The 21,726-nt window shown below is 46.5% G+C and overlaps 1 protein-coding gene across 1 annotated transcript in view; it reads left to right on the forward strand.

Annotated features, from left to right (window-relative positions):
- Positions 1–21,726, forward strand: part of LOC119967399 (intersectin-2-like) — a 323,719-nt gene that overhangs the window by 102,223 nt on the left and 199,770 nt on the right. The window contains exons 4-6 of the mRNA XM_038799906.1: positions 5,565–5,657; positions 14,285–14,348; positions 17,443–17,606. Coding sequence (XP_038655834.1) covers positions 5,565–5,657; positions 14,285–14,348; positions 17,443–17,606 — 321 coding nt within the window. The remainder of the gene's footprint in view (positions 1–5,564; positions 5,658–14,284; positions 14,349–17,442; positions 17,607–21,726) is intronic.

Consider the following 21,726-nt stretch of genomic DNA (forward strand, 5'->3'; position numbering starts at 1 on the left):
GGAGGAATTCACACTCTCAAGGGCATCTGCCCACGTCCCCTCCTCAATCTCCTGACCCAGCTCCTCTTCCCATTTACCCTTCAGTTCCTCCACCGAAGCCTCGTCTACCTCCTGCATTACCCGGTATATGTCCGAAATCCTCCCTCCTCCGACCCACACCCCCGAGAGCACCCTGTCCCGTACCTCCCGTGGGGGCAACAAGGGGAACCCCTCCATCTGCCGCCTGGCAAACGCCCTAACCTGCATGTACCAAAACATGTTCCCCAGGGGAGCCCAAACTTCCCCTCTAACTCCCCCAAACTCGCGAACCTCCCCTCCACAAACAGGTCCCGCAACCTCCTAACCCCTGCCCTGTGGCAGCCCAGAAATCCACCATCAATGCTCCCTGGGACAAACCGATGGTTCCCCCATATCGGGGCCTCCATCGAGCCCCCCATTTCTCCCCTGTGCCGTCTCCATTGCCCCCAAATTTTGAGGGTAGCCGCCACCACCGAGCTTGTGGTATACCTCGTTGGAGGGAGCGGCAACGGCGCCGTTACTAGCGCCTCCAAGCTCATGCCCACACAAGACGCCACCTCCATCCTCTTCCATACTGCCCCTTCCTCGTCCATTACCCACTTACGCACCATCGCTGCGTTGGCAGCCCAATAGTACCCACAGAGGTTGGGCAACGCCAGCCCCCCCCCCCCCCCCCCCCCCCATCCCTGCCTCGTTCCAGGAAAACTCTTCGAACCCTCGGAGTCCCATGCGCCTACACAGATCGCGTGATATTCCTGTTGACCCTCCTAAAAAAGGCCTTCGGGATAAGGATGGGGAGGCACTGGAACAGGAACAAAAACCTCGGGAAGCACCGTCATCTTAACGGACTGCACCCTCCCCGCCAGTGACAGCGGTAACATATCCCACCTCTTAAACTCCTCCTCCATCTGCTCCACCAACCTTGTGAGGTTGAGCTTGTGCAGGGCCCCCCAGCTCCCCGCCACCTGGACCCCTAAGTACCTGAAGCTCTTCCCTGCCTGCTTCAATGGGAGCCTACCAATCCTCTCCTCTGATCCCCCGGATGCATCACAAACACCTCACTCTTGCCCAGGTTCAACTTATACCCCGAGAAACCCCCGAATTCCTTAAGAATCCTCATCACCTCCGGCATCCCCCCCCCACCGGGTCCGCCACATACAGCAACAGGTCGTCCGCGTACAGCGACACTCTATGCTCCTCCCCACCCCGCACCAGGCCCCTCCAGTTCCCTGACTCACTCAATGCCATGGCCAGGGGCTCAATCGCCAACGCGAAGAGCAAGGGGGACAGGGGGCACCCCTGTCTCGTCCCCCGGTACAGCCGAAAGTACTCCGACCTCCTCCTATTTGTGGCTACACTCGCCATCGGGGCCTCGTAGAGCAGCCTCACCCACCGGATAAACCCCTCCCCAAACCCAAACCTCTCCAACACCTCCCACAAATACTCCCACTCAACCCTATCAAAGGCCTTCTCTGCATCTAATGTCACCACTATCTCCGCCTCCCCTTCCACAGCCGGCATCATAATGACGTTGAGGAGCCTTTGTACGTTTGTGTTCAGCTGCCTTCCCTTTACAAACCCTGTCTGGTCCTCATGAATGACCCCAGGCACACAATCCTCTATTCTAGTGGCCAGGATCTTTGCCAGCAGCTTAGCGTCGGCGTTCAGCAACGAAATCGGCCTATATGATCCACACTGCAGAGGGTCCTTGTCCCGCTTCAGGATCAAGGAAATCAGCGCCCGTGACATAGTTGGGGACATAGCCCCCCCATCCCTTGCCTTGTTAAAGGTTCGGACCAACAGGGGGCCCCAACAGGTCCAAATACTTTTTATAGAATTCCGCCGGAAGCCCGTCCGGCCCCGGCGCCTCCCCGACTGCATGCTCCCTATCCCTTTGACCACCTCCTCCAGCTCAATCGGCGCCCCTAGTCCCTCCACCTGCTCCTCTTCCACCCTCGGGAATCGCAGCTTGTCCAAGAAGCACCCCATTGCACCCCCTCCACCGGGGGTTCAGACCGGTACAATTCCCCATAGAAGTCCCTGAAGACCCCATTGACATCTACTCCCCTCCGCACCACCTTACCAGCGCTATCCCTCACTCCCCCAATCTCCCTGGCCGCGTCTCGCTTCCGGAGCTGGTGCGCCAACATCCTGCTCGCCTTCTCCCCGTGTTCATACACCGCCCCCTGTGCTTTCCTCCATTGAGCTTCCGCCTTTATGGTCGTCAGTAGGTCAAATCTGGCCTGAAGGCTACGCCTCTCCCCCAGCAATCCCTCCTCTGGGGCCACCGCATATCTCCTATCCACCTGCACCATCTCCCCTATCAGTCTCTCCCTCTCCCTCTGCTCCCCCCTCTCCCTATGGGTTCGGATGGAGATCAATTCCCCCCTCATCACCGCCTTCAATGCCTCCCAGACCGTCCCTACTCGAACCTCCCCGTTATCATTGGCCTCGAGGTACCACTCGATACACATCCGAACCCTCCCGGCCACCTCCTCATCTGCCAGCAGCCCCACCTCCATGCGCCAGAGCGGACGTTGGTCCCTCTCTTCCCCCAGCCCGAGGTCCATCCAGTGCGGGGCATGATCCGAAATGGCAATGGCGGAGTATTCCACTTCCTCCACCCTCGACACCAGCCCCCTGCTCAGGACAAAAAAAATCAATTCTCGAGTAGGCCTTATGTACATGGGAGAAAAACGAGTATTCCCTGGTCCTTGGCCTCACAAACCTCCAAGGGTCCACCCCCCCATCTAGTCCATGAATCCCCTCAGCACCTTACCCGCCGCCGACCTCCTACCCGTCCGGGACTTGCATCGATCCAATGGGGGACCCCCCCCCCCCCCCCCCCCCCCCCCCAACCACCACCACCACCACAATGATCAGGCCCCCCGCCTCCACCAGGTCCGGAAAACGGCCCAACAAATGCCGCATAAACCCTGCATCGTCCCAATTTGGGGCATAGACATTCACCAACTCCACCTGCTCCCCCTGCAGCTTGCCACTCACCATCACGAACCTCCCGCCACTGTAAGCCACCACCTTCAACGCCTCAAATGACACCTTCTTCCCCACCAGGATTGCCACCCCCTTACTCTTCTCATCCAGCCCTGAGTGGAATACCTGGCCCACCCACCCCTTTCTCAGCCGGACCTGGTCCACCACTCTCAGATGTGTCTCCTGGAGCATGGCCACATCCGCCTTCAGTCCCTTCAGGTGCGCAAATACTCAGGCCCATTTGACCGGCCCATTCAGCCCCCTCACATTCCAAGTTATCAGCCGGATCCGAGGGCTCCCCGCCCCCTTCCCCTGCCGATTAGCCATACCCCATCCCTTGCCCACCCCCGGCCAGCGTCCCACGCTCTGCCCGTTTCCCACGGCGGCAACTGAACCCGTCCACCTGACCCCTGCTTAAAAACCCATATAGAAAAAACCGCACGGCATCACCCCACCCATCCTAAAGCCACCCCACATCTTGCACTAAACCAAGCAAATACAAATACAGTATAAATAAATACAGTATTATACAGCATCCCCCATCAGGGTGACCCTCAGTTTGAGTCCAGCTTCTCGGCTTGCACAAAGGCCCACGCCTCCTCCGGGGACTCAAAATAATGGTGCCGATCCTTATAGGTGACCCACAGACGCACCGGCTGCAACATTCCAAACTTCACCCTCCGTCTGTGTAGCACCGCCTTCGTCCGGTTAAACCCGGCCCTCCGCCTCGCCACTTCCGCACTCCAGTCCTGGAAGATCCGCACCTCCGTGTTCTCCCATTTGCTGCTCTGCCCCTTCTTGGCCCACTGGAGCACACACTCACGATCCACGAACCGGTGGAACCATACCAACACCGCCCGTGGCGGCTCGTTTGGCTTGGGCCTCCTAGCCAGAATTCTGTGGGCCCCCTCCAACTCCAGGGGCCCCTGGAAGGACACAGCCCCCATCAGCGAATTTTGCATCATCACCACATAGGCCGCTAGGTCCGACCCCCCCAGCCCCTCCGTGAGGCCCAGGATCCGCAAATTCTTCCTCCTCGACCGGTTGTCCAGCTCCTCGAACCGCTCCTGCCATCTTTTATGGAGCGCCTCGTGCATCTCCACCTTCCCCGCCACGGCCGCGACCTCGTCCTCCCTTTCGGAGGCCTGCTGCTGCAGCTCCCGGATCGCAGCCCGCTGGGCTGTCTGGGTCTCCATCAGTTCCCTGTTGGTTACCTTGATGGACTCCAGCAGCTCCAACTTCAGCTCCTGGAAGCAGCGCAGCAGAATCGTCTGCTGCTCCTGGACCCACTTACTCAGCTCCTCGAGGCCTTTGCCGGCCGCCATTTTGTTTTTCCGCCCCCCGATTTTTCCTAGGTGTTTCCGACGGTATTCTCGCTGTCCCACTCCTGGTCCGGACCATGGGACCGTTGGGGTCGACTCCTGGGCTCTTCCCCCGTTGGGATTCACCGCCTCAGCTCCGTTGGGGGCCCTGAAAAGAGCCCCAAAGTCCGTTATTCGCGTGAGCGGCCGAATGTGCGGCTCAACTGCGCATCGCCGCCACCGGAAGTCCATTTATCAGTTATTTTAGTATAGATTTGAGCCTCATTTGCTATCGCTGGCACTAAACTGACTGTCTTATAATTCCCAAGTTTAATTCTGTTTCCACGAGATTACGCATTTTCCTTTGGAATATATGTAGTTTGTCCCTGAGATTTTCTGCATCTTGTGGCCTGAATGACCATGCAGGTCATCACCATGATCATGTCTGAATTTCTCCAAGGAAAGGATTGCTACATTGCCACCTGGTGGACATATTTATACATTATTCTGATATTTGATAGATTGATTGAGTTCTATAACAAACATTAAGTGAGATGCTATTAAAGGTAATTGCGATGATTTGCTTGAAGTGATGCTCACTCCATTGCCAAAATTTAATTGGAAGTACTGTAAAACTTTAGGTCTGAGAAAGTTGTCAGCCAATGAGCCACAGAACATGACTCTGACACTAAGATAGAAGCAGAATACCGTGGATGCTGGAGGTCGGTAATAAAACCAGAACGTGCTGAAAAAAATTCAGCAGGTATGGCAGAATCTGAGACGTTTCTAGTCCAACATGACTCTTCGGAGAAGAATTCATATTGTTGAAGGATCACATTAGACTCGAAACGCTAACTCTGTTTCTCTTTTCACAGACGCTGCCAGACGTGCTGAATTTTTCCAACACTTTGTTTTTTTCCCTCTGACAGTGCTCGTCACTCTTGACAGTTTACAGACTGTAGTGTGAGGAAACTTGAGACTGGGGCCAAAGTCAAGAGAATTGAGCTAGATTTCTAGAGTTAAAAGGTTGGAAACTCTCTTGTGTTCCAGTCTGATGTGGAACCGGGGGTGAGTGTGGTAGAGAGCTTGGTGGGAACATGGGCTCAATGACTGTCTTGGTCTCAAGATGGAGAATGAAGGACAGCAGGAATAATTATACCCCACATGGAGATTCTAACGTCATTTGTGAAATACTGTCTGTGTAATTGGAAACGATCCATGTGTTTACTTGTGCGTCTGTTTGCTTTATAGGTGGTCCAAACATGTGGGCTATCACCTCTGATGAACGAGTCAAACATGACCAGCAATTTATAAGTCTTAAACCGCTTGGAGGGTTACTTTCAGGTATGTGTCCAATCGAACTTTGAGAGTACATCAGTGTTTCAAAATAAAACATGTGAGTTAGCATGCTTTTTATATGGCTGTCCTAGACTGCTGATTGCTATGCTATAGGTCTTGTATTGAGTCAATGTGTTTTTCCCATTATCCTAACGTAGAATCTATGTTATAACTGCACTTAAAAGAGTGCATTCAAGTACAAATCAGTGACTCCGATTTTACAGTTGTAATGATGGAAAGACATTATTTTTAACCATTAATCTATGAAACTGACAGCAACTCTTAGCATCAGCACATATGCCCTTAAATGTGAATATTCATAAGTTGCTGTCAGTGATCTCCTGCTGCTTGACGGAATGCACAGTTTAAATCTCTCGGAGGCAATCTTTAGATATCAGTGAACCAACAAGAACTCCCTCGTTTGTGCTGTAATGTTACTCTTGAAACCCTGCCAAGAGGTTACACCTTGTTATTGAGGTGGAATTGAGATTGGAATGCCCTAATGCGTCATAACTATGACTGAAAGACTGCTCTGTCCCTGAGAAACTAATGTTACAGTTGTGTAAATTTCATTATGATAAAAGTTCCATACATTTTTAAAAATCCAATAGAAATTATTTCTTAAGCATTATTTATGATATTTTAGCTTCTCGTGGGTATTTCCCAATCTTTATTTCTTGCTTTGAAAAATTTATAAAAATGTAATGCTGTTCGTGAGAATTCTTGAATGTAATTAGCTGCTTCCCCGGCTTGATTATGTCACTTTTCCTGACTGCCAGAGATCCGTTAACTTGACACCAGAGTTAAATTGGTGGCGGAAAATCTAGTCCACTGAGATCATTAGATCTTTGCGGACAGCTTTCTTTGAGGTCAACTGACCAGAAAATTCAGATCAGCAGGGCAGAATTTATGTGAGAACATCTCGAGGAGGTATTTCACACTAGTTGTAGTATAACTACAACCAACTTCGATGAAAACATTTAAACTTTGAAATTGAAGTTTGAAAGGCATTTTAAATGGCTAATTGGACTAGTATTAATTCATTGAAAGGCTGTCAGATTAATACTCAAATACTGGGACAGAGAATTTTGTGCAAGCATTTATAAAGAGCACAGTATAATATGGTGCACTGATCTCAGTAGATTCTAGTGATAATTTGGTAGAAGAAGAGTAACTGTAGATTAACTATTAATCTTTTGTCATTCTGTAAATGCATCAGTCAGTAATTGATTACTCTCAATCTTTTGAAAATGTTTCATATAATCCAGTAGATACTAACAGCTTTTAAATGATTATTTTTCCTCTTCTTTATGTACCAGTATATATATTTGTCACTCTGAATCTTTAGCTCAACCATGTTAAAATGTTTTAAATTTGAGGACCCAATTTGATTCTCTTTTTTTCCTTGGGGTATAGTTTTTATTCATCAGTGCAATACCGCTTAACGATTCCAGCGTATCACTGTCAACCATTTTTATTTCAGAGGTCTCTTTTTGTTTTAAAAGTAATAGTTTGGACCACGCAGTTTCAAATAAATAATAATTCATTCCTACATCTCAGCAGAGTAGGACTCCTATCTTTCAAGCTCCAGTCATTTAAAATTCAATATGTAAGCATTACCAATTTATTAATTTTTCACAACTTCTCCACCACTCCATTCTAATGTGGGAATAGCCCATTGCACACATTTCTTCATTTAAAAAAAACAGTGAATGGGCTACCAACTGTATCCATATTAGGCTTTTGCTGTAGTGCTTGTTCAGATTTTTAAACATTATTTTATGGAATGTGAGTGTTGCTGGCTCGGCCAGCATTTGTTGCCCATTCCTAATTGCTCCAGAGAAGGTGGTGGTGAGCCGTCGCCTTGAACTGCTGCAGTCCATCTGGTGGAAGTACAGTCACACTGCTGCTGTGAAGGGAGTTCTAGAGTTTTGATCCTGCGAATAGTGAAGGAGTGGGGATATAGTTCCAAGTCAGAATGGTGTGTAGCTTGGAAGGGAACTTGCATGTGGTAATGTTGCCACACGTTGCTGCTTTGCCCTTCGAGGTGGTGGAAGCCATGGAATTGGAAGGTGCTGTTGAAGTATCTTGGTGAGTTGCTGCGCTGCTTCTTGTATGCTGTACTGCTGAATACTGTATATTGCTGCCACTTGGTACAGGCAGCACGGTAGCATTGTGGATAGTACAATTGCTTCACAGCTCCAGGGTCCCAGGTTCGATTCCGGCTTGGGTCACTATCTGTGCGGAGTCTGCACATCCTCCCCTTGTGTGCGTGGGTTTCCTCCGGGTGCTCCGGTTTCCTCCCACAGTCCAAAGATGTGCAGGTTAGGTGGATTGGCCATGATAAATTGCCCTTAGTGTCCAAAATTGCCCTTAGTTAGGGCACCTTAGGGTGGGGTTACTGGGTTATGGGGATAGGGTGGAGGTGTTGACCTTGGGTAGGGTGCTCTTTCCAAGAGCCGGTGCAGACTATATGGGCCGAATGGCCTCCTTCTGCACTGTAAATTCTATGATTTATGATGGTTGAGATGCTGATCAAACAGGCTGCTTTATCTTGGATGGTGTTAATCATCTTGAATGCTGTTGGAACCTCACATCAGTCTGGAGCAGGCAAGTGAAGAATGTTTCATCTGATGTTTCTTTGCTGATGGTGGACAGACTTTTGGGAGACAGGAGGTGTGTTATTTGCCTCACAATTTCCAGCCCCTTGACCTGCTCTTGTAGCCACAGTATTTATATGGCTGCTCCAGTTCAGTTTCACATCAATAGTAACCTCCAGGATATTGAGAGCGGAGGATTCGACTATTCAGTCGTAATGTCATTGAATGTCAAAGGGAGGTGGTTAGATTCTCATTTGTTTGAGATGGTCATTACCTGGCACTTGCGTGGCACAAATGTTACTTGCCACTTATCAACCCAAGTCTGAATGTTGCCCAGGTCTTGGTTCACAGTCCAAAACACAGTCCAGAACAACATCTCATCTTCCGGGTAGGCACACTACAGCCTTCCATCGAATTCAGCCACTTCAGACCCATTTGTTTTCATCCTATTTCATTTTAACTGTCTTTTATCATTCCTTTCTCTCTTCTCTTTCTTTATATATTTTAACCCCCCCATCCTTTCCACCTTTCCTTACCCTTTCTCCCCTTTGCTTCCCCCTTCCCCTCCCCCCACATCTACATCTGTCGCAGTTTACCCTCTGATGTTAGTTTCTCTGCAGTTTCGCTTTTCACACCTTTGGTTCTCTCTGGGGACTGCCATTAGCACTCTTTCCCTGTGCTTTCTGTGGCTATTAGCACCCCGTTTCCCTGGGTTTCTGTGGCGATGACTCATCTTTCATTCTCACTCCACAGTATAAATATTTCCCACTTTCCCTGTCTTATAGCTTTGACAAAGGGTCATCTGGACTCAAAATGCTGGCTCTTTTCTCTCCCGACCGCTGCCAGATCTGCTGAGATTTTCCAGCATTTTCTCTCTGGGATCTGCAGTCATTTTCTTTAATCTTGGTTCACAGTGGCAGGAACTGTTTCAGTATTTATAGAGTTGACTAGTGCTGAGTACTTAGCACTCATCAGCAAACATCCTCATTTCTGATCTTATGATGGAAGGAAGGTCATTGATGAAGCAGCTTAAAGATGGTTGAGCTGAGGACACTATCATGAGGTCGTCCTGCAAATATGTACTAGGACTGAGATGATTGGCCTCCAGCCACCAAACCATCTTTGTGCTAGGCATGACTTCAAACAGGGGAGTGTTTCTACCCGATTGCTATTTGCTGCAACTTTGCCAGGGCTCCTTAATGTCACACTCGGTCGAATGCAGCCCTGGTATCAAGGGTGGTAACTCTCGCCTCCTTCAATTCTTGAGTTCAGCTGTTATGTCCATGTTTGTACCAAGGCTGGAATGAGTTCAGGTGCTTAGTAGCACTGGTGGAACCCAAGCTGAGCATCAGTGAGGTTATTGCTGTATAAATGCTGCTTGATTACACTATTGACATTATCACCTTGCTGATGATTGCGAGGATTGGATTTTGATTTATTGTCGCGTGTACCGAGGTACAGTGGAAAATATTGTTCTGCATACATGAAGAAATATAGGATATACATAAATACCAGGACCTGGGTGCGTAGTTGGTTCAGCTGGATAAAGGCGGCCCTCTTTAAGAAGGGGGTGAAATTTTGTGTTTTGTACCCTGCCTGCTTGTGGGTGACACATCAGAAACAGGAGTTTTATTTTGACATGCCAGAGGAGGTGATGGGTTGATTCGTGGGTGGTTCAGGGGGAGGCCCAATGGCCGTAGTGGAGGTTAGTTGTTGGGCTGGTGGCAGATGAGGGGCTGTGCGAGCGGGTGCTGCTATTTTTATTTCAATTTGGGCACACGGAGAGGGTGAAGCGGGAGGAGAGGGCAAGACTGGTAGATGAGATTTTGAGATGGACAGAAGGTACATGGTGGCGTCAAAGGAGAGGTTGCCGAAGGTGAGGCAGAGGCTCCAGATGGAGTTTGGGTTAGTGTCTGCGGGAGAGGTGGTGCGGCAGTTGCAGAGGGGCTGTGCATGAATATGGGGAGAAGGCAAGGAGGATGTTGGCCCATCAGTTGAGAAAGCAAGCATCGGCAAGGGAGATTGGTCGAGTGAACAGCGAGAGGGGTAATGTGGTAATGGACCTGGAAGGGGTAAATGGGTCATTTGAGGCCGACGGGGCAAGAGAAGATGCGGCGGTTCCTGGATGGGTTAGAGTTTCCCAAGCTGGACGGGGAGTGGGTTCAGGGCCTGAGGGCCCCAGTTGAGCTGAGGGTGGTGATGAATGGCATGGGTGCGATGCAGGCAGGGAAGGCCCGGGGCCGGATGGGTTCCCAGTTGTGTTTTATAAAAGGTTTGGAGCTGGGGCCATTGCTGGTGAGGACGTATAATGAGGCGAGGGAGAGGGCGAACGAAGTCCACCCTACAGTGTTGCAGGCTTCAAAAAGGATAAGGACCCGGAGCAGCGTGGGTCATACCGCCTGATACCATGATTGAATGTTTATGCCAAGCCATTGGCAAAGGTGCTTGCACCACGGATTAAAAACTCTATGACGGGGGTGATAGGGGAGAACCAGGAGCGTTTTGTGAAAGGAAGGCAGTTGTCGGTGAATGTGCAGAGGTTACTTAACGTAATTATGATCCCCTTGGAGGGGCAGGAGGTAGAGATAGTGGTGGCGTTGGACGCGGAGAAGCCTTTTGATTGGGTGGAGTGGGCATATTTGTTTGAGGTGCTGGGGGGGGGGGGTTTGTGGATTGGGTCCGGCTGCTGTACAAGGCGCCAGCGGTGAGTGTGCGGACGCACCAAGTGGGTTCAGGTTACTTTGGGCTGCATAATGGGACGAGGCAGTGGTGCCCGCTCACACCGATGCTTTTCACCGTGGCGATAGAATCATTGGCAATTGTGCTTTGGGCATCGAGGGATTGGAAAGGGATTAATCGGAGAGGGTGCTGAGCATAGGGTTTGGCTATATGCGGATGACTTGTTATATATTTCGGACCCGAAGGGCAGCATTGGGGGATTTTGGGGATATAGGGGAATTTGGTTGCTTTTCAGGATATAAATTGAACATGGGAAAGAGTGAGGTTTTCCCAATCAATGCCAGAGGTCGGGAAAGGAGATTACTGGAGTTGCCAATTAGGGTGGTGGGGACAAGTTTCAGGTACTCAGGGATTCAAGTGGAGCTGGGCCTAACTGCTTAGATTGAACTTGGCTTGATTGGTGGAGGGGATGAAGGCAGATTTTTAAGAGGCGATGTTTTGCCGCTGTCACTGGCTGGGTGGGTGCAGACAATGAAAATGACGAAGCTGCCTACGTTTCTGTTCATCTTCCAGAACGTCCTTAGCTTTTTCACAGAGTCTTTTTTTTGTTTAGGAAACCCCATGGGTTGATCTTGGGGTTTGAGTAGGCAGGGAATTCCTGAGGTTGGAGAAGGTTAAGTTCATTCTGCAGGGGTCGGTAGAGGGGTTAGCCCAGAAGTACAAGGAGAATTGAGGGGAAGGTGGCGGGTGTTGGTGTTAGGTGGGTTGGAGGGTTGTGGTTGTTTATTGGGTTGATGTGTTCTTTTGATATTCTGTTTATATTAGTTAAATGCCTTGAATAAAAATATTTAAAAAGAAACTCAAAAAGCACTTGGTTATTAACCTATGATGTGAAAATAAAGAGTTATGCGGGCTCTGTAATTTATGATAAGTGGACATAACATTTTTAAAAATAAATTTAGAGTACCCAATTATTATTTTCCCAATTCAGGGGCAATTTAGCGTGGCCAATCCACCGACCCTGTATCTTTGGGTTGTGAGGGTGAAACCCATGCAGACACTGGGAGAACGTGCAAACTCCACACAGACAGCGACCCGGGACAGGGATCAAACCCTGGTCCTGTTGCACGTTTTGATATGGGTGCAAAACGCGTTTATTGGGGTGTATTAACTTGCCTCTGTTAAAGGCCGTGTGCTTAACACCACTAGGCTCTGTCTATGTATCTTTCAGCTCAGGAGTCGCCAGTTGCCGTATAGACAACTCACAAAATATCTCAAGGTCAGGTTCAAAGTAATAAAACGATACACCGATTAGTAAGTTCCAAACGATCAATATTTATTATACAATTATAATAAATACGCATGCACACACTAAGGGACTAAGCTATGACTAAACTAAGCAAACAGAATACTTAACTACACAGGAACAGGCAAGGTCAGGGAGCGAGGCCTTCGTCCCGGTCTTGGTCTGCAACCTTCAGAAAGCGTGCTGGTCACTGGGGGTCTAGCGGGCTTGGTTCGCGTAGCGAGCGTCGTATTGGCACTTACGGTTCGGCGGCTGGTGCTCAACGGCTGGAGTCAGGATACACGTTGGAGTTCTTGGTCAAAGCTGGAGCACGAAACAACAGACAGGACCATGTGTGGGGGTCTATTTTTATAGGGGTCCCCAATGTCCTTCCCTTTTTCTGGGCGGGCTTTACCTTTAGGTATCGATTGGATCGCTTCCAATCGATATCTTTTGAATTCCTCCAATGTGAGGGTCTTTCTCGATGGTGGGGGCGGTTTCTATAGTGGATACTTCTGGTGCCGCTCTGTCTGGACATCCACTTAAAGTATCTTATTCAAACCCAAATGTTGCCATTGTGTGTGCCTAGATCTGGACTGCCTCATTAGTATGTAAAACGTTCTGCCATTATCACCTTTGGTTGGAGATCTTCCACCTGGCCAGAAACTGGTTTTGCTGCTTGCAAAATGCTAATGAGTGTTTGCAGGCTGTTTGCCTTGGCTAAACTGTTTTTCCCTGTAGTCTTAGCGATTCTCCATTTTGTTTGGTTCAGTGTCCATTTTAGGTGGCTACAGTGAGGTATTCCTCGGCGCTGTGAGGTAGCAGTGCTAACCACTGTGCCACCATCCCGCCCTAGGTGTATGCAACATTTCTTCATGTTTATTGGCTTGAAAAACATCAATACACAATATCATAAAGGTAAAAATCGAATGTTGATGGTAGAAAATAGATGCAGTGTTTGTATGAGTCGAGGGGCAACTTCTGTAAAATACTGAATATTTGCATTAAGAAAACTTTCTGGTACATTTTAACTCCATTTATATCTCAAAATTTCAAACCTCTCTCCTTCCCTCCATTCTACCTGGAACTCTTCGTGCCCCTTACCAGCTCGCTTACAGATCTATAGAAAAGAATAGTTGGACCATGTTGGAGTAGAGCATGCAGTTTAGATGCATGCAGTTTAGATGGAATAGAGCATGCAGTTTGGAATGTAACATTCTCTAAGAAAACAGCATTGCTGAGTGCTTTACACCAACTAAAATACAAAAAGGTGAAGGGCAAAACGGGGATCACTGTTGGGAGATGAAGATGCAGTGTTTAAAGATCATTTTGGAAACTAATGATCAGGTTGCAAAGTAGATAACTATTGGGAAAGTGTTCTGGAGGGTGCAACTAAAGTGGCTGAAAGATCGTTGACCAGTGGTGGACTGATGGAAGCAAAGAACAAACCCACTGTCCAGGAAATTGTACATGTGCAGGCTGGAGAGAGTGTGGTGAGGCCTTGGAGGAAATTAAACACAATGACAAGGATCTTCTCATTGATGAATTGGGGTAGAGAAAAGCCAGTGGAGCTTGGTGAAGATACGTGGTAGGAAGGTGCAGGTTCTGTGCAAGATTATATCTGACTTCTGTTATATGTGGTGACTAGGGGCTTTACACAGTAACTTCATACTTGTGACAATAAAAGATTATTATTATATCATCACAGAGAATGTGATGGTTGTGAAGAGGTTGTTGGAAAAGTAATCCCAGTTTAGTGAAGTTGTATTTTGTGAAAACTAGAAGGCTAGCAAGGAGAACCGGTAGAAAGTCAAGCCAGAGACCAGTGTATCTATCGCAAGGTGAGAGGAATGGACAGCAATGGAGATATTAATCTTCAAGTCAATGCAGCAACAGCCACATGGTGATCCCTCTTGCATGGGATACGATGCATCACTCCACACACATAAGGTTGTGATTGTTTACACATTTTTCTTTCCTAAGATCTTTGTGATGGAGCTATGGTTTCAAAGCGACTTATAAATACCTTCCTTATTATATTCAAATGTGTATATTTTAATGCTTAACAGGTGACCAAGCTCGCAATTTCTTTCTGCAGTCTGGTTTGCCGAAGGTAGTACTGGCTGAAATATGGTGAGTACTGACCTCAGAATATGTCATACTGTTTTTGCAGTGATTTATTTTTTGTATTTTAACTGCTAGCATTGAGACAAGTAAATAAAATGTAAAATTTGTAACCCAACCTGATTCGTTCAAATTGCGACGGGGCTTTATCCTAGTGAAGAGTTTTTCAAATTGGTAACCAAAGAAGTGAATGACACCTCATCTGCCTAACTTCACTTGTGGCAACCACCATTGAAACTAACCAGGCCAACCTGTCCTCTCAGTAAGAACCTTTGCAGCACTCCATTTATTCCATTCATCTTTTTTAAAAAATAAGTTTAGAGTACCTAATTCATTTTTTCCAATTAAGGGGCAATTTAGCGTTGCCAATCCACTTACCCTGCACATCTTTGGGTTGTGGGGGCGAAACCCGCGCAAACACGGGAAGAATGTGCAAACTCCACACGGACAGTGACCCGGAGCCGGGATCGAACCTGGGACCGTGGCGCCGTGTGGCAGCAATGCTAACCACTACACCACCCTGCTGCCCTATTTATTCCACTCATGAAGAAAATATTTGTGGCTCTTGTGTGACTTGGTTGTTGGTCAGTTAGAATTAGAATTAGAACAGTACAGCACAGAACAGGCCCTTCGGCCCTCAATGTTGTGCCGAGCAATGATCACCCTACTCAAACCCACGTATCCACCCTATACCCGTAACCCAACAACCCCCCCCATAACCTTACTTTTTAAGGACACTGAGGGCAATTTAGCATGGCCAATCCACCTAACCCGCACATCTTTGGACTGTGGGAGGAAACCGGAGCACCCGGAGGAAACCCACGCACACACGGGGAGGACGTGCAGACTCCACACAGACAGTGACCCAGCCGGAATCGAACCTGGGACCCTGGAGCTGTGAAGCATTTATGCTAACCACCATGCTACCGTGCTGCCCTAGTTGATGATATTTTTTTCTCGTTGTTTAAACAAAAAAGTTAACTTGCTGTTTGTCTTCGTGTACCTCGTGTTTGTTAAACGTTTACTGGGATATTGCATCAAAACTTCAGTTATAGTGTTATTGTTTTCAATATGTGAACATTGCTCGGGCATCAGGGTTTCAAAACCCGCATGAGACTTACAAAGTGGCCATGATTAAACTCCCCGTGAGCCTTGCTGAATATGACGAGCTGCCCCGTTAAAGGAGGTGGGGAACCCTAAACCATGTCTCGTTAAACTTCTGTATAAAGTCAGCCAGTTTGGGTGCCGACATAGATCGTTATTGTAATAAAACATTATTTCTTTCTACAGTTCAGTGTGGACTCCCTTCGTGGTCTCCTAAACAGGGCCAATATGCTGTGATGTTATTTTAATATTATTCTTGTGTGCTGATCTTTATTTGACATCTCAAATTATTTTTACCATTGCCACTACCAGTGACAGATCTGCATTCACCAGTGCTGAACTCAGTTTTATAGCTCACACTGCTCTCTCCATTTGGAAGGACAAACTTATGATTTTACTGCCTTTTTTTGCCACAATTTAAACAACATAACAATTTCCACAGTAAACATCACTGAAATCCTAATTGAAGCATCAGTATAGATAATAAATCTAACTCCTCCTCCTTGTTCAAATATTTCCATTACTTCACTGCTCTCTACCTCTTCACTTCCTCCAACCCTAATCCTTTCCTCTGCTCCTCCAGACCTGACCTTGTGCATGTTCCCAATTTCTTTCACTTCACCATTGATGGCCATGCCTTCAGTTGTCTGGATCTTGAGCTCTGGAATTCATTGCCTGGGTCTTGAGCTCTGGAATTCCCCTGCTCCATTGCTCCCCTTCTTTTTGTCACTTCTTACCTACCTCTGACTATCTGTACTAATATCTCTATGTACCTTGATGTCAAATTGAAATGAAAAAATTAAAATCGCTTATTGTCACAAGTAGGCTTCAATGAAGTTACTGTGAAAAGCCCCTAGTCGCCACATTCCGGCGCCTGTTCGGTGAGACTGACATGGGAATTGAACCATGCTGCTGGCCTGCCTCGGTCTGCTTTAAAAGCCAGCGATTTAGCCCAGTGTGCTAAACCAGCCGCACAATACTCCTGTGAAGTACTATGAGAGGTTTGTTGCTACGATAAAGGAGCTTTATAAATGTTAGTTGCTGTGGTTAAATAATAGCAAGAAAACAATAAAGTTTGATATAATATTAAATATTAAATCACTCCAGCACATAAAATAGTATTTTACGCATTCTCTTCAAGCTGTATGGAGCATGGTATCGGATATAATTAATCAATGAAATGTACCCCGATTGCTAAATGTTTTGATTTTCTATAGTGAATGACTTGCAAAATCTATGTACGAATCTATTGCATACTTGTTATTCTAACTTATTTTGAAGTGGGCTTTTGCTTGGGGCAATCCTCTTTCTCTTTAGTTGCAGGTACAACATAGCTTGTCTGCTCTCATTCCTAGGGAATATTCCATGCTGTATACTATCGGACAAGCCTCCTGATGTACCTACTTTCTTACTATGTTTTTTTTCTTTTGAAATTTTCTCTTTTAAACCCCTCCAATTCTATACCTGCTTCTCCTTTTTCATTCTTCTTAAAACTTAACATTTCAACCAAACATTTCATCATCTCTTGTTTTTATTCTTTCATTGGGTGTTAGCTTCGTTGACAAGGTCTCATTTGTTGTCCATCCATAATTGCCCTTGAGAAGGTGGTGCGGTAAGCTGCCTTCTGGAACTGTTGCAATCCATCTGGAGTAGATATACACACTGAAGTTAGGAATATCCATATCTGTACTGTTATTTTTGTCAGATTATGGCCCTGTGAAATATTTAGGGATTTTTTTTCCCACATTAAAGAGCTATGTATAAATGCAAGTTGTTTTAGGTGTCTTGTATAGAATCTTTTCACACCATTAAAATCTAATTTCTACTTTGAAAATTGAACTGGTTTTGGGAGATACATGGATTATCAGTGTGATTTCTCACAAGCTAATTGAACGTTTAAGTATTATGTCAATTATATTTCAGTTCTGTGAGTAATGCCCAGAAGCCAGTGAAGTCTCTGCTATATAATTGTAGATTTTGTTTTCCTCTTTCAATATAGGACTCTGGCAGACTTGAACAAAGATGGAAAGATGGACCAACAAGAATTCTCCATAGCTATGAAACTGATCAAGATGACCCTTCAAGGTCACCCAGTGCCCACCACTCTACCACTCATTATGAAACAGCCACCAATCCCTTCACCTTTAAGCTCTGCACGATTTGGTAAATAAAATACTCCAAATAAGAGTAGAACAGATTTTTAAAATATCGTATTTGGTTCCTCATCTAATATTTTAGTGCAGTGTTTTCCCTGTATAAATTGTATTGGCATTAAAAAAAGTACATTTAAGGCAATACATTTCTGTATTTTACTAATTGAGCATCTGGTGCAATGTGTACCGCAAATTGAGACTAAATATAGGCTTCAAGTGAAATGGGGATAGACTTTAAAATGTAAATGAAACAGGCTTGATTCATATCCCATTTTAAAATCTTAAACTCTGCCCTTATTTTGACAATGTATTTAGAATGTTTTTATAATTCAATTGGATGCCAGTAATCAAGAATACTATAGCTTAATGTTTGGTGGTAATGTGTTCTCTCCAAAGATTGCCCAAGTTAGAGAATAAAACCTCAATTATTCTCCAAGGTGTCTCGAATTTTAAATGTACATTGTACAAAATCCAATTGATCCAGACTGATAAATTTCCTCCAGCTTTTTATGTTGGGAAGACCAACCCATTGTCTGCCATCTCAAACTTGAACACCATTCACTCGACAGTAACTCTATCCCTCTCTCTGGTCACTGTTTGTTGCTGAACCAGTCTATTTTCAACCTATATTCCATTTGATCCTGACCTTCCAAACCAAACTCTGTATCATCAAGACCACCTGGTTCAGCCTCTGTACTATCTTTGTCTACAATCCCCTTCCATGCTTTTGTTATCCTCAGAATGGAGAATTGCTACCTTGATGTCGGTAGTCGCCTTATAGGCCACCAAAATCCACTCTCAATAGACACCCATCTTCCACTCCTCTAAAACCCTGAAGCCTTAAAGTGTGTAATTTGATGCAGCTTACCATTACCCCGTGTTCACTAAGTTACCATTACCCCGTGTTCACTAAGTTACCATTACCCCGTGTTCACTAAGTTACCATTACCCCGTGTTCACTAAGTTACCATTACCCCTGTGTTCACTAAGTTACCATTACCCCCGTGTTCACTAAGTTACCATTACCCCTGTGTTCACTAAGTTACCATTACCCCTGTGTTCACTAAGTTACCATTACCCCCGTGTTCACTAAGTTACCATTACCCCCGTGTTCACTAAGTTACCATTACCCCTGTGTTCACTAAGTTACCATTACCCCTGTGTTCACTAAGTTACCATTACCCCTGTGTTCACTAAGTTACCATTACCCCGTGTTCAATAAGTTACCATTACCCCTGTGTTCACTAAGTTACCATTACCCCTGTGTTCACTAAGTTACCATTACCCCGTGTTCACTAAGTTACCATTACCCCCGTGTTCACTAAGTTACCATTACCCCTGTGTTCACTAATAGAACATAGAACATAGAACATAGAACGATACAGCGCAGTACAGGCCCTTCGGCCCTCGATGTTGCACCGACATGGAAAAAAAAAACTAAAGGCCATCTAACCTACACTATGCCCTTATCATCCATATGCTTATCCAATAAATTTTTAAATGCCCTCAATGTTGGCGAGTTCACTACTGTTGCAGGTAGGGCATTCCACGGCGTCACCACTCTTTGCGTAAAAAACCCACCTCTGACCTCTGTCCTATATCTATTACCCCTCAATTTAAGGCTATGTCCCCTCGTGCTAGCCACCTCCATCCGCGGGAGAAGGCTCTCGCTGTCCACCCTATCTAACCCTCTGATCATTTTGTATGCCTCTATTAAGTCACCTCTTAACCTTCTTCTCTCTAACGAAAACAACCTCAAGTCCATCAGCCTTTCCTCATAAGATTTTCCCTCCATACCAGGCAACATCCTGGTAAATCTCCTCTGCACCCGTTCCAAAGCTTCCACGTCCTTCCTATAATGAGGCGACCAGAACTGTACGCAATACTCCAAATGCGGCCGTACCAGCGTTTGGTACAGCTGCATCATGACCTCATGGCTCCGGAACTCAATCCCTCTACCAATAAAGGCCAACACACCATAGGCCTTCTTCACAACCCTATCAACCTGGGTGGCAACTTTCAGGGATCTATGTACATGGACACCGAGATCCCTCTGCTCATCCACACTACCAAGAATTTTACCATTAGCCAAATATTCCGCATTCCTGTTATTCTTTCCAAAGTGAATCACCTCACACTTCTCCACATTAAACTCCATTTGCCACCTCTCAGCCCAGCTCTGCAGCTTATCTATGTCCCTCTGTAACCTGCAACATCCTTCCGCACTGTCTACAACTCCACCGACTTTAGTGTCGTCTGCAAATTTACTCACCCATCCTTCTGCGCCCTCCTCTAGGTCATTTATAAAAATGACAAACAGCAACGGCCCCAGAACAGATCCTTGTGGTACGCCACTCGTAACTGAACTCCATTCTGAACATTTCCCATCAACTACCACTCTCTGTCTTCTTTCAACTAGCCAATTTCTGATCCACATCTCTAAATCACCCTCAATCCCCAGCCTCCGTATTTTCTGCAATAGCCGACCGTGGGGAACCTTATCAAACGCTTTACTGAAATCCATATACACCACATCAACTGCTCTACCCTCGTCTACCTGTTCAGTCACCTTCTCAAAGAACTCGATAAGGTTTGTGAGGCATGACCTACCCTTCACAAAACCATGCTGACTATTCCTAATCATATTATTCCTATCTAGATGATTATAAATCGTATCTTTTATAATCCTCTCCAAGACTTTACCCACCACAGACGTTAGGCTCACCGGCCTATAGTTACCGGGGTTATCTCTACTCCCCTTCTTGAACAAAGGGACCACATTTGCTATCCTCCAGTCCTCTGGCACTATTCCTGTAGCCAATGATGACCTAAAAATCAAAGCCAAAGGCTCAGCAATCTCTTCCCTGGCTTCCCAGAGAATCCTAGGATAAATCCCATCCGGCCCCGGGGACTTATCTATTTTCACCTTGTCCAGAATTGCCAACACTTCTTCCCTACGCACCTCAATGCCATCTATTCTAATAGCCTGGGTCTCAGCATTCTCCTCCACAATATTATCTTTTTCTTGAGTGAATACTGATGAAAAGTATTCATTTAGTATCTCGCTTATCTCCTCAGCCTCCACACACAACTTCCCACCACTGTCCTTGACTGGCCCTACTCTTACCCTAGTCATTCTTTTATTCCTGACATACCTATAGAAAGCTTTTGGGTTTTCCTTGATCCTACCTGCCAAAGACTTCTCATGTCCCCTCCTTGCTCGTCTCAGCTCTCTCTTTAGATCCTTCCTCGCTTCCTTGTAACTATCAAGCGCCCCAACTGAAACTTCACGCCTCATCTTCACATAGGCCTCCTTCTTCCTCTTAACAAGAGATTCCACTTCTTTGGTAAACCACGGTTCCCTCGCTCGACCCCTTCCTCCCTGCCTGACTGGTACGTACTTATCAAGAACATGCAATAGCTGTTCCTTGAACAAGCTCCACATATCCAGTGTGCCCAACCCTTGCAGCCTACTTCTCCAACCAACACATCCTAAGTCATGTCTAATGGCATCATAATTGCCCTTCCCCCAGCTATAACTCTTGTTCTGCGGGGTATACTTATCCCTTTCCATCACTAACGTAAAGGTCACCGAATTGTGGTCACTGTCTCCAAAGTGTTCACCTACCTCCAGATCTAACACCTGGCCTGGTTCATTACCCAAAACCAAATCCAAAGTGGCCTCACCTCTTGTTGGCCTGTCAACATATTGTGTCAGAAAACCCTCCTGCACACATTGTACAAAGAACGACCCATCCAATGTACTCGAACTATATCTTTTCCAGTCAATATTAGGAAAGTTAAAGTCTCCCATAACAACTACCCTGTTACTTTCGCTCTTTTCCAGAATCATCTTCGCCATCCTTTCCTCTACATCTCTAGAACTATTAGGTGGCCTATAGAAAACTCCCAACAGGGTGACCTCTCCTTTCCTGTTTCTAACCTCAGCCCATACTACCTCGGAAGAAGAGTCCCCATCTTGCATCCTTTCTACCACCGTAATACTGTCCTTGACTAGCAGCGCCACACCTCCCCCTCTTTTGCCCCCTTCTCTTACCTTACTAAAGCACCTAAACCCCGGAACCTGCAACAACCATTCCTGTCCCTGCTCTATCCATGTCTCTGAAATG

The sequence above is a fragment of the Scyliorhinus canicula genome, chromosome 6 (assembly GCF_902713615.1).
Source record: "Scyliorhinus canicula chromosome 6, sScyCan1.1, whole genome shotgun sequence".
Taxonomy (NCBI): Eukaryota; Metazoa; Chordata; class Chondrichthyes; order Carcharhiniformes; family Scyliorhinidae; genus Scyliorhinus; species Scyliorhinus canicula.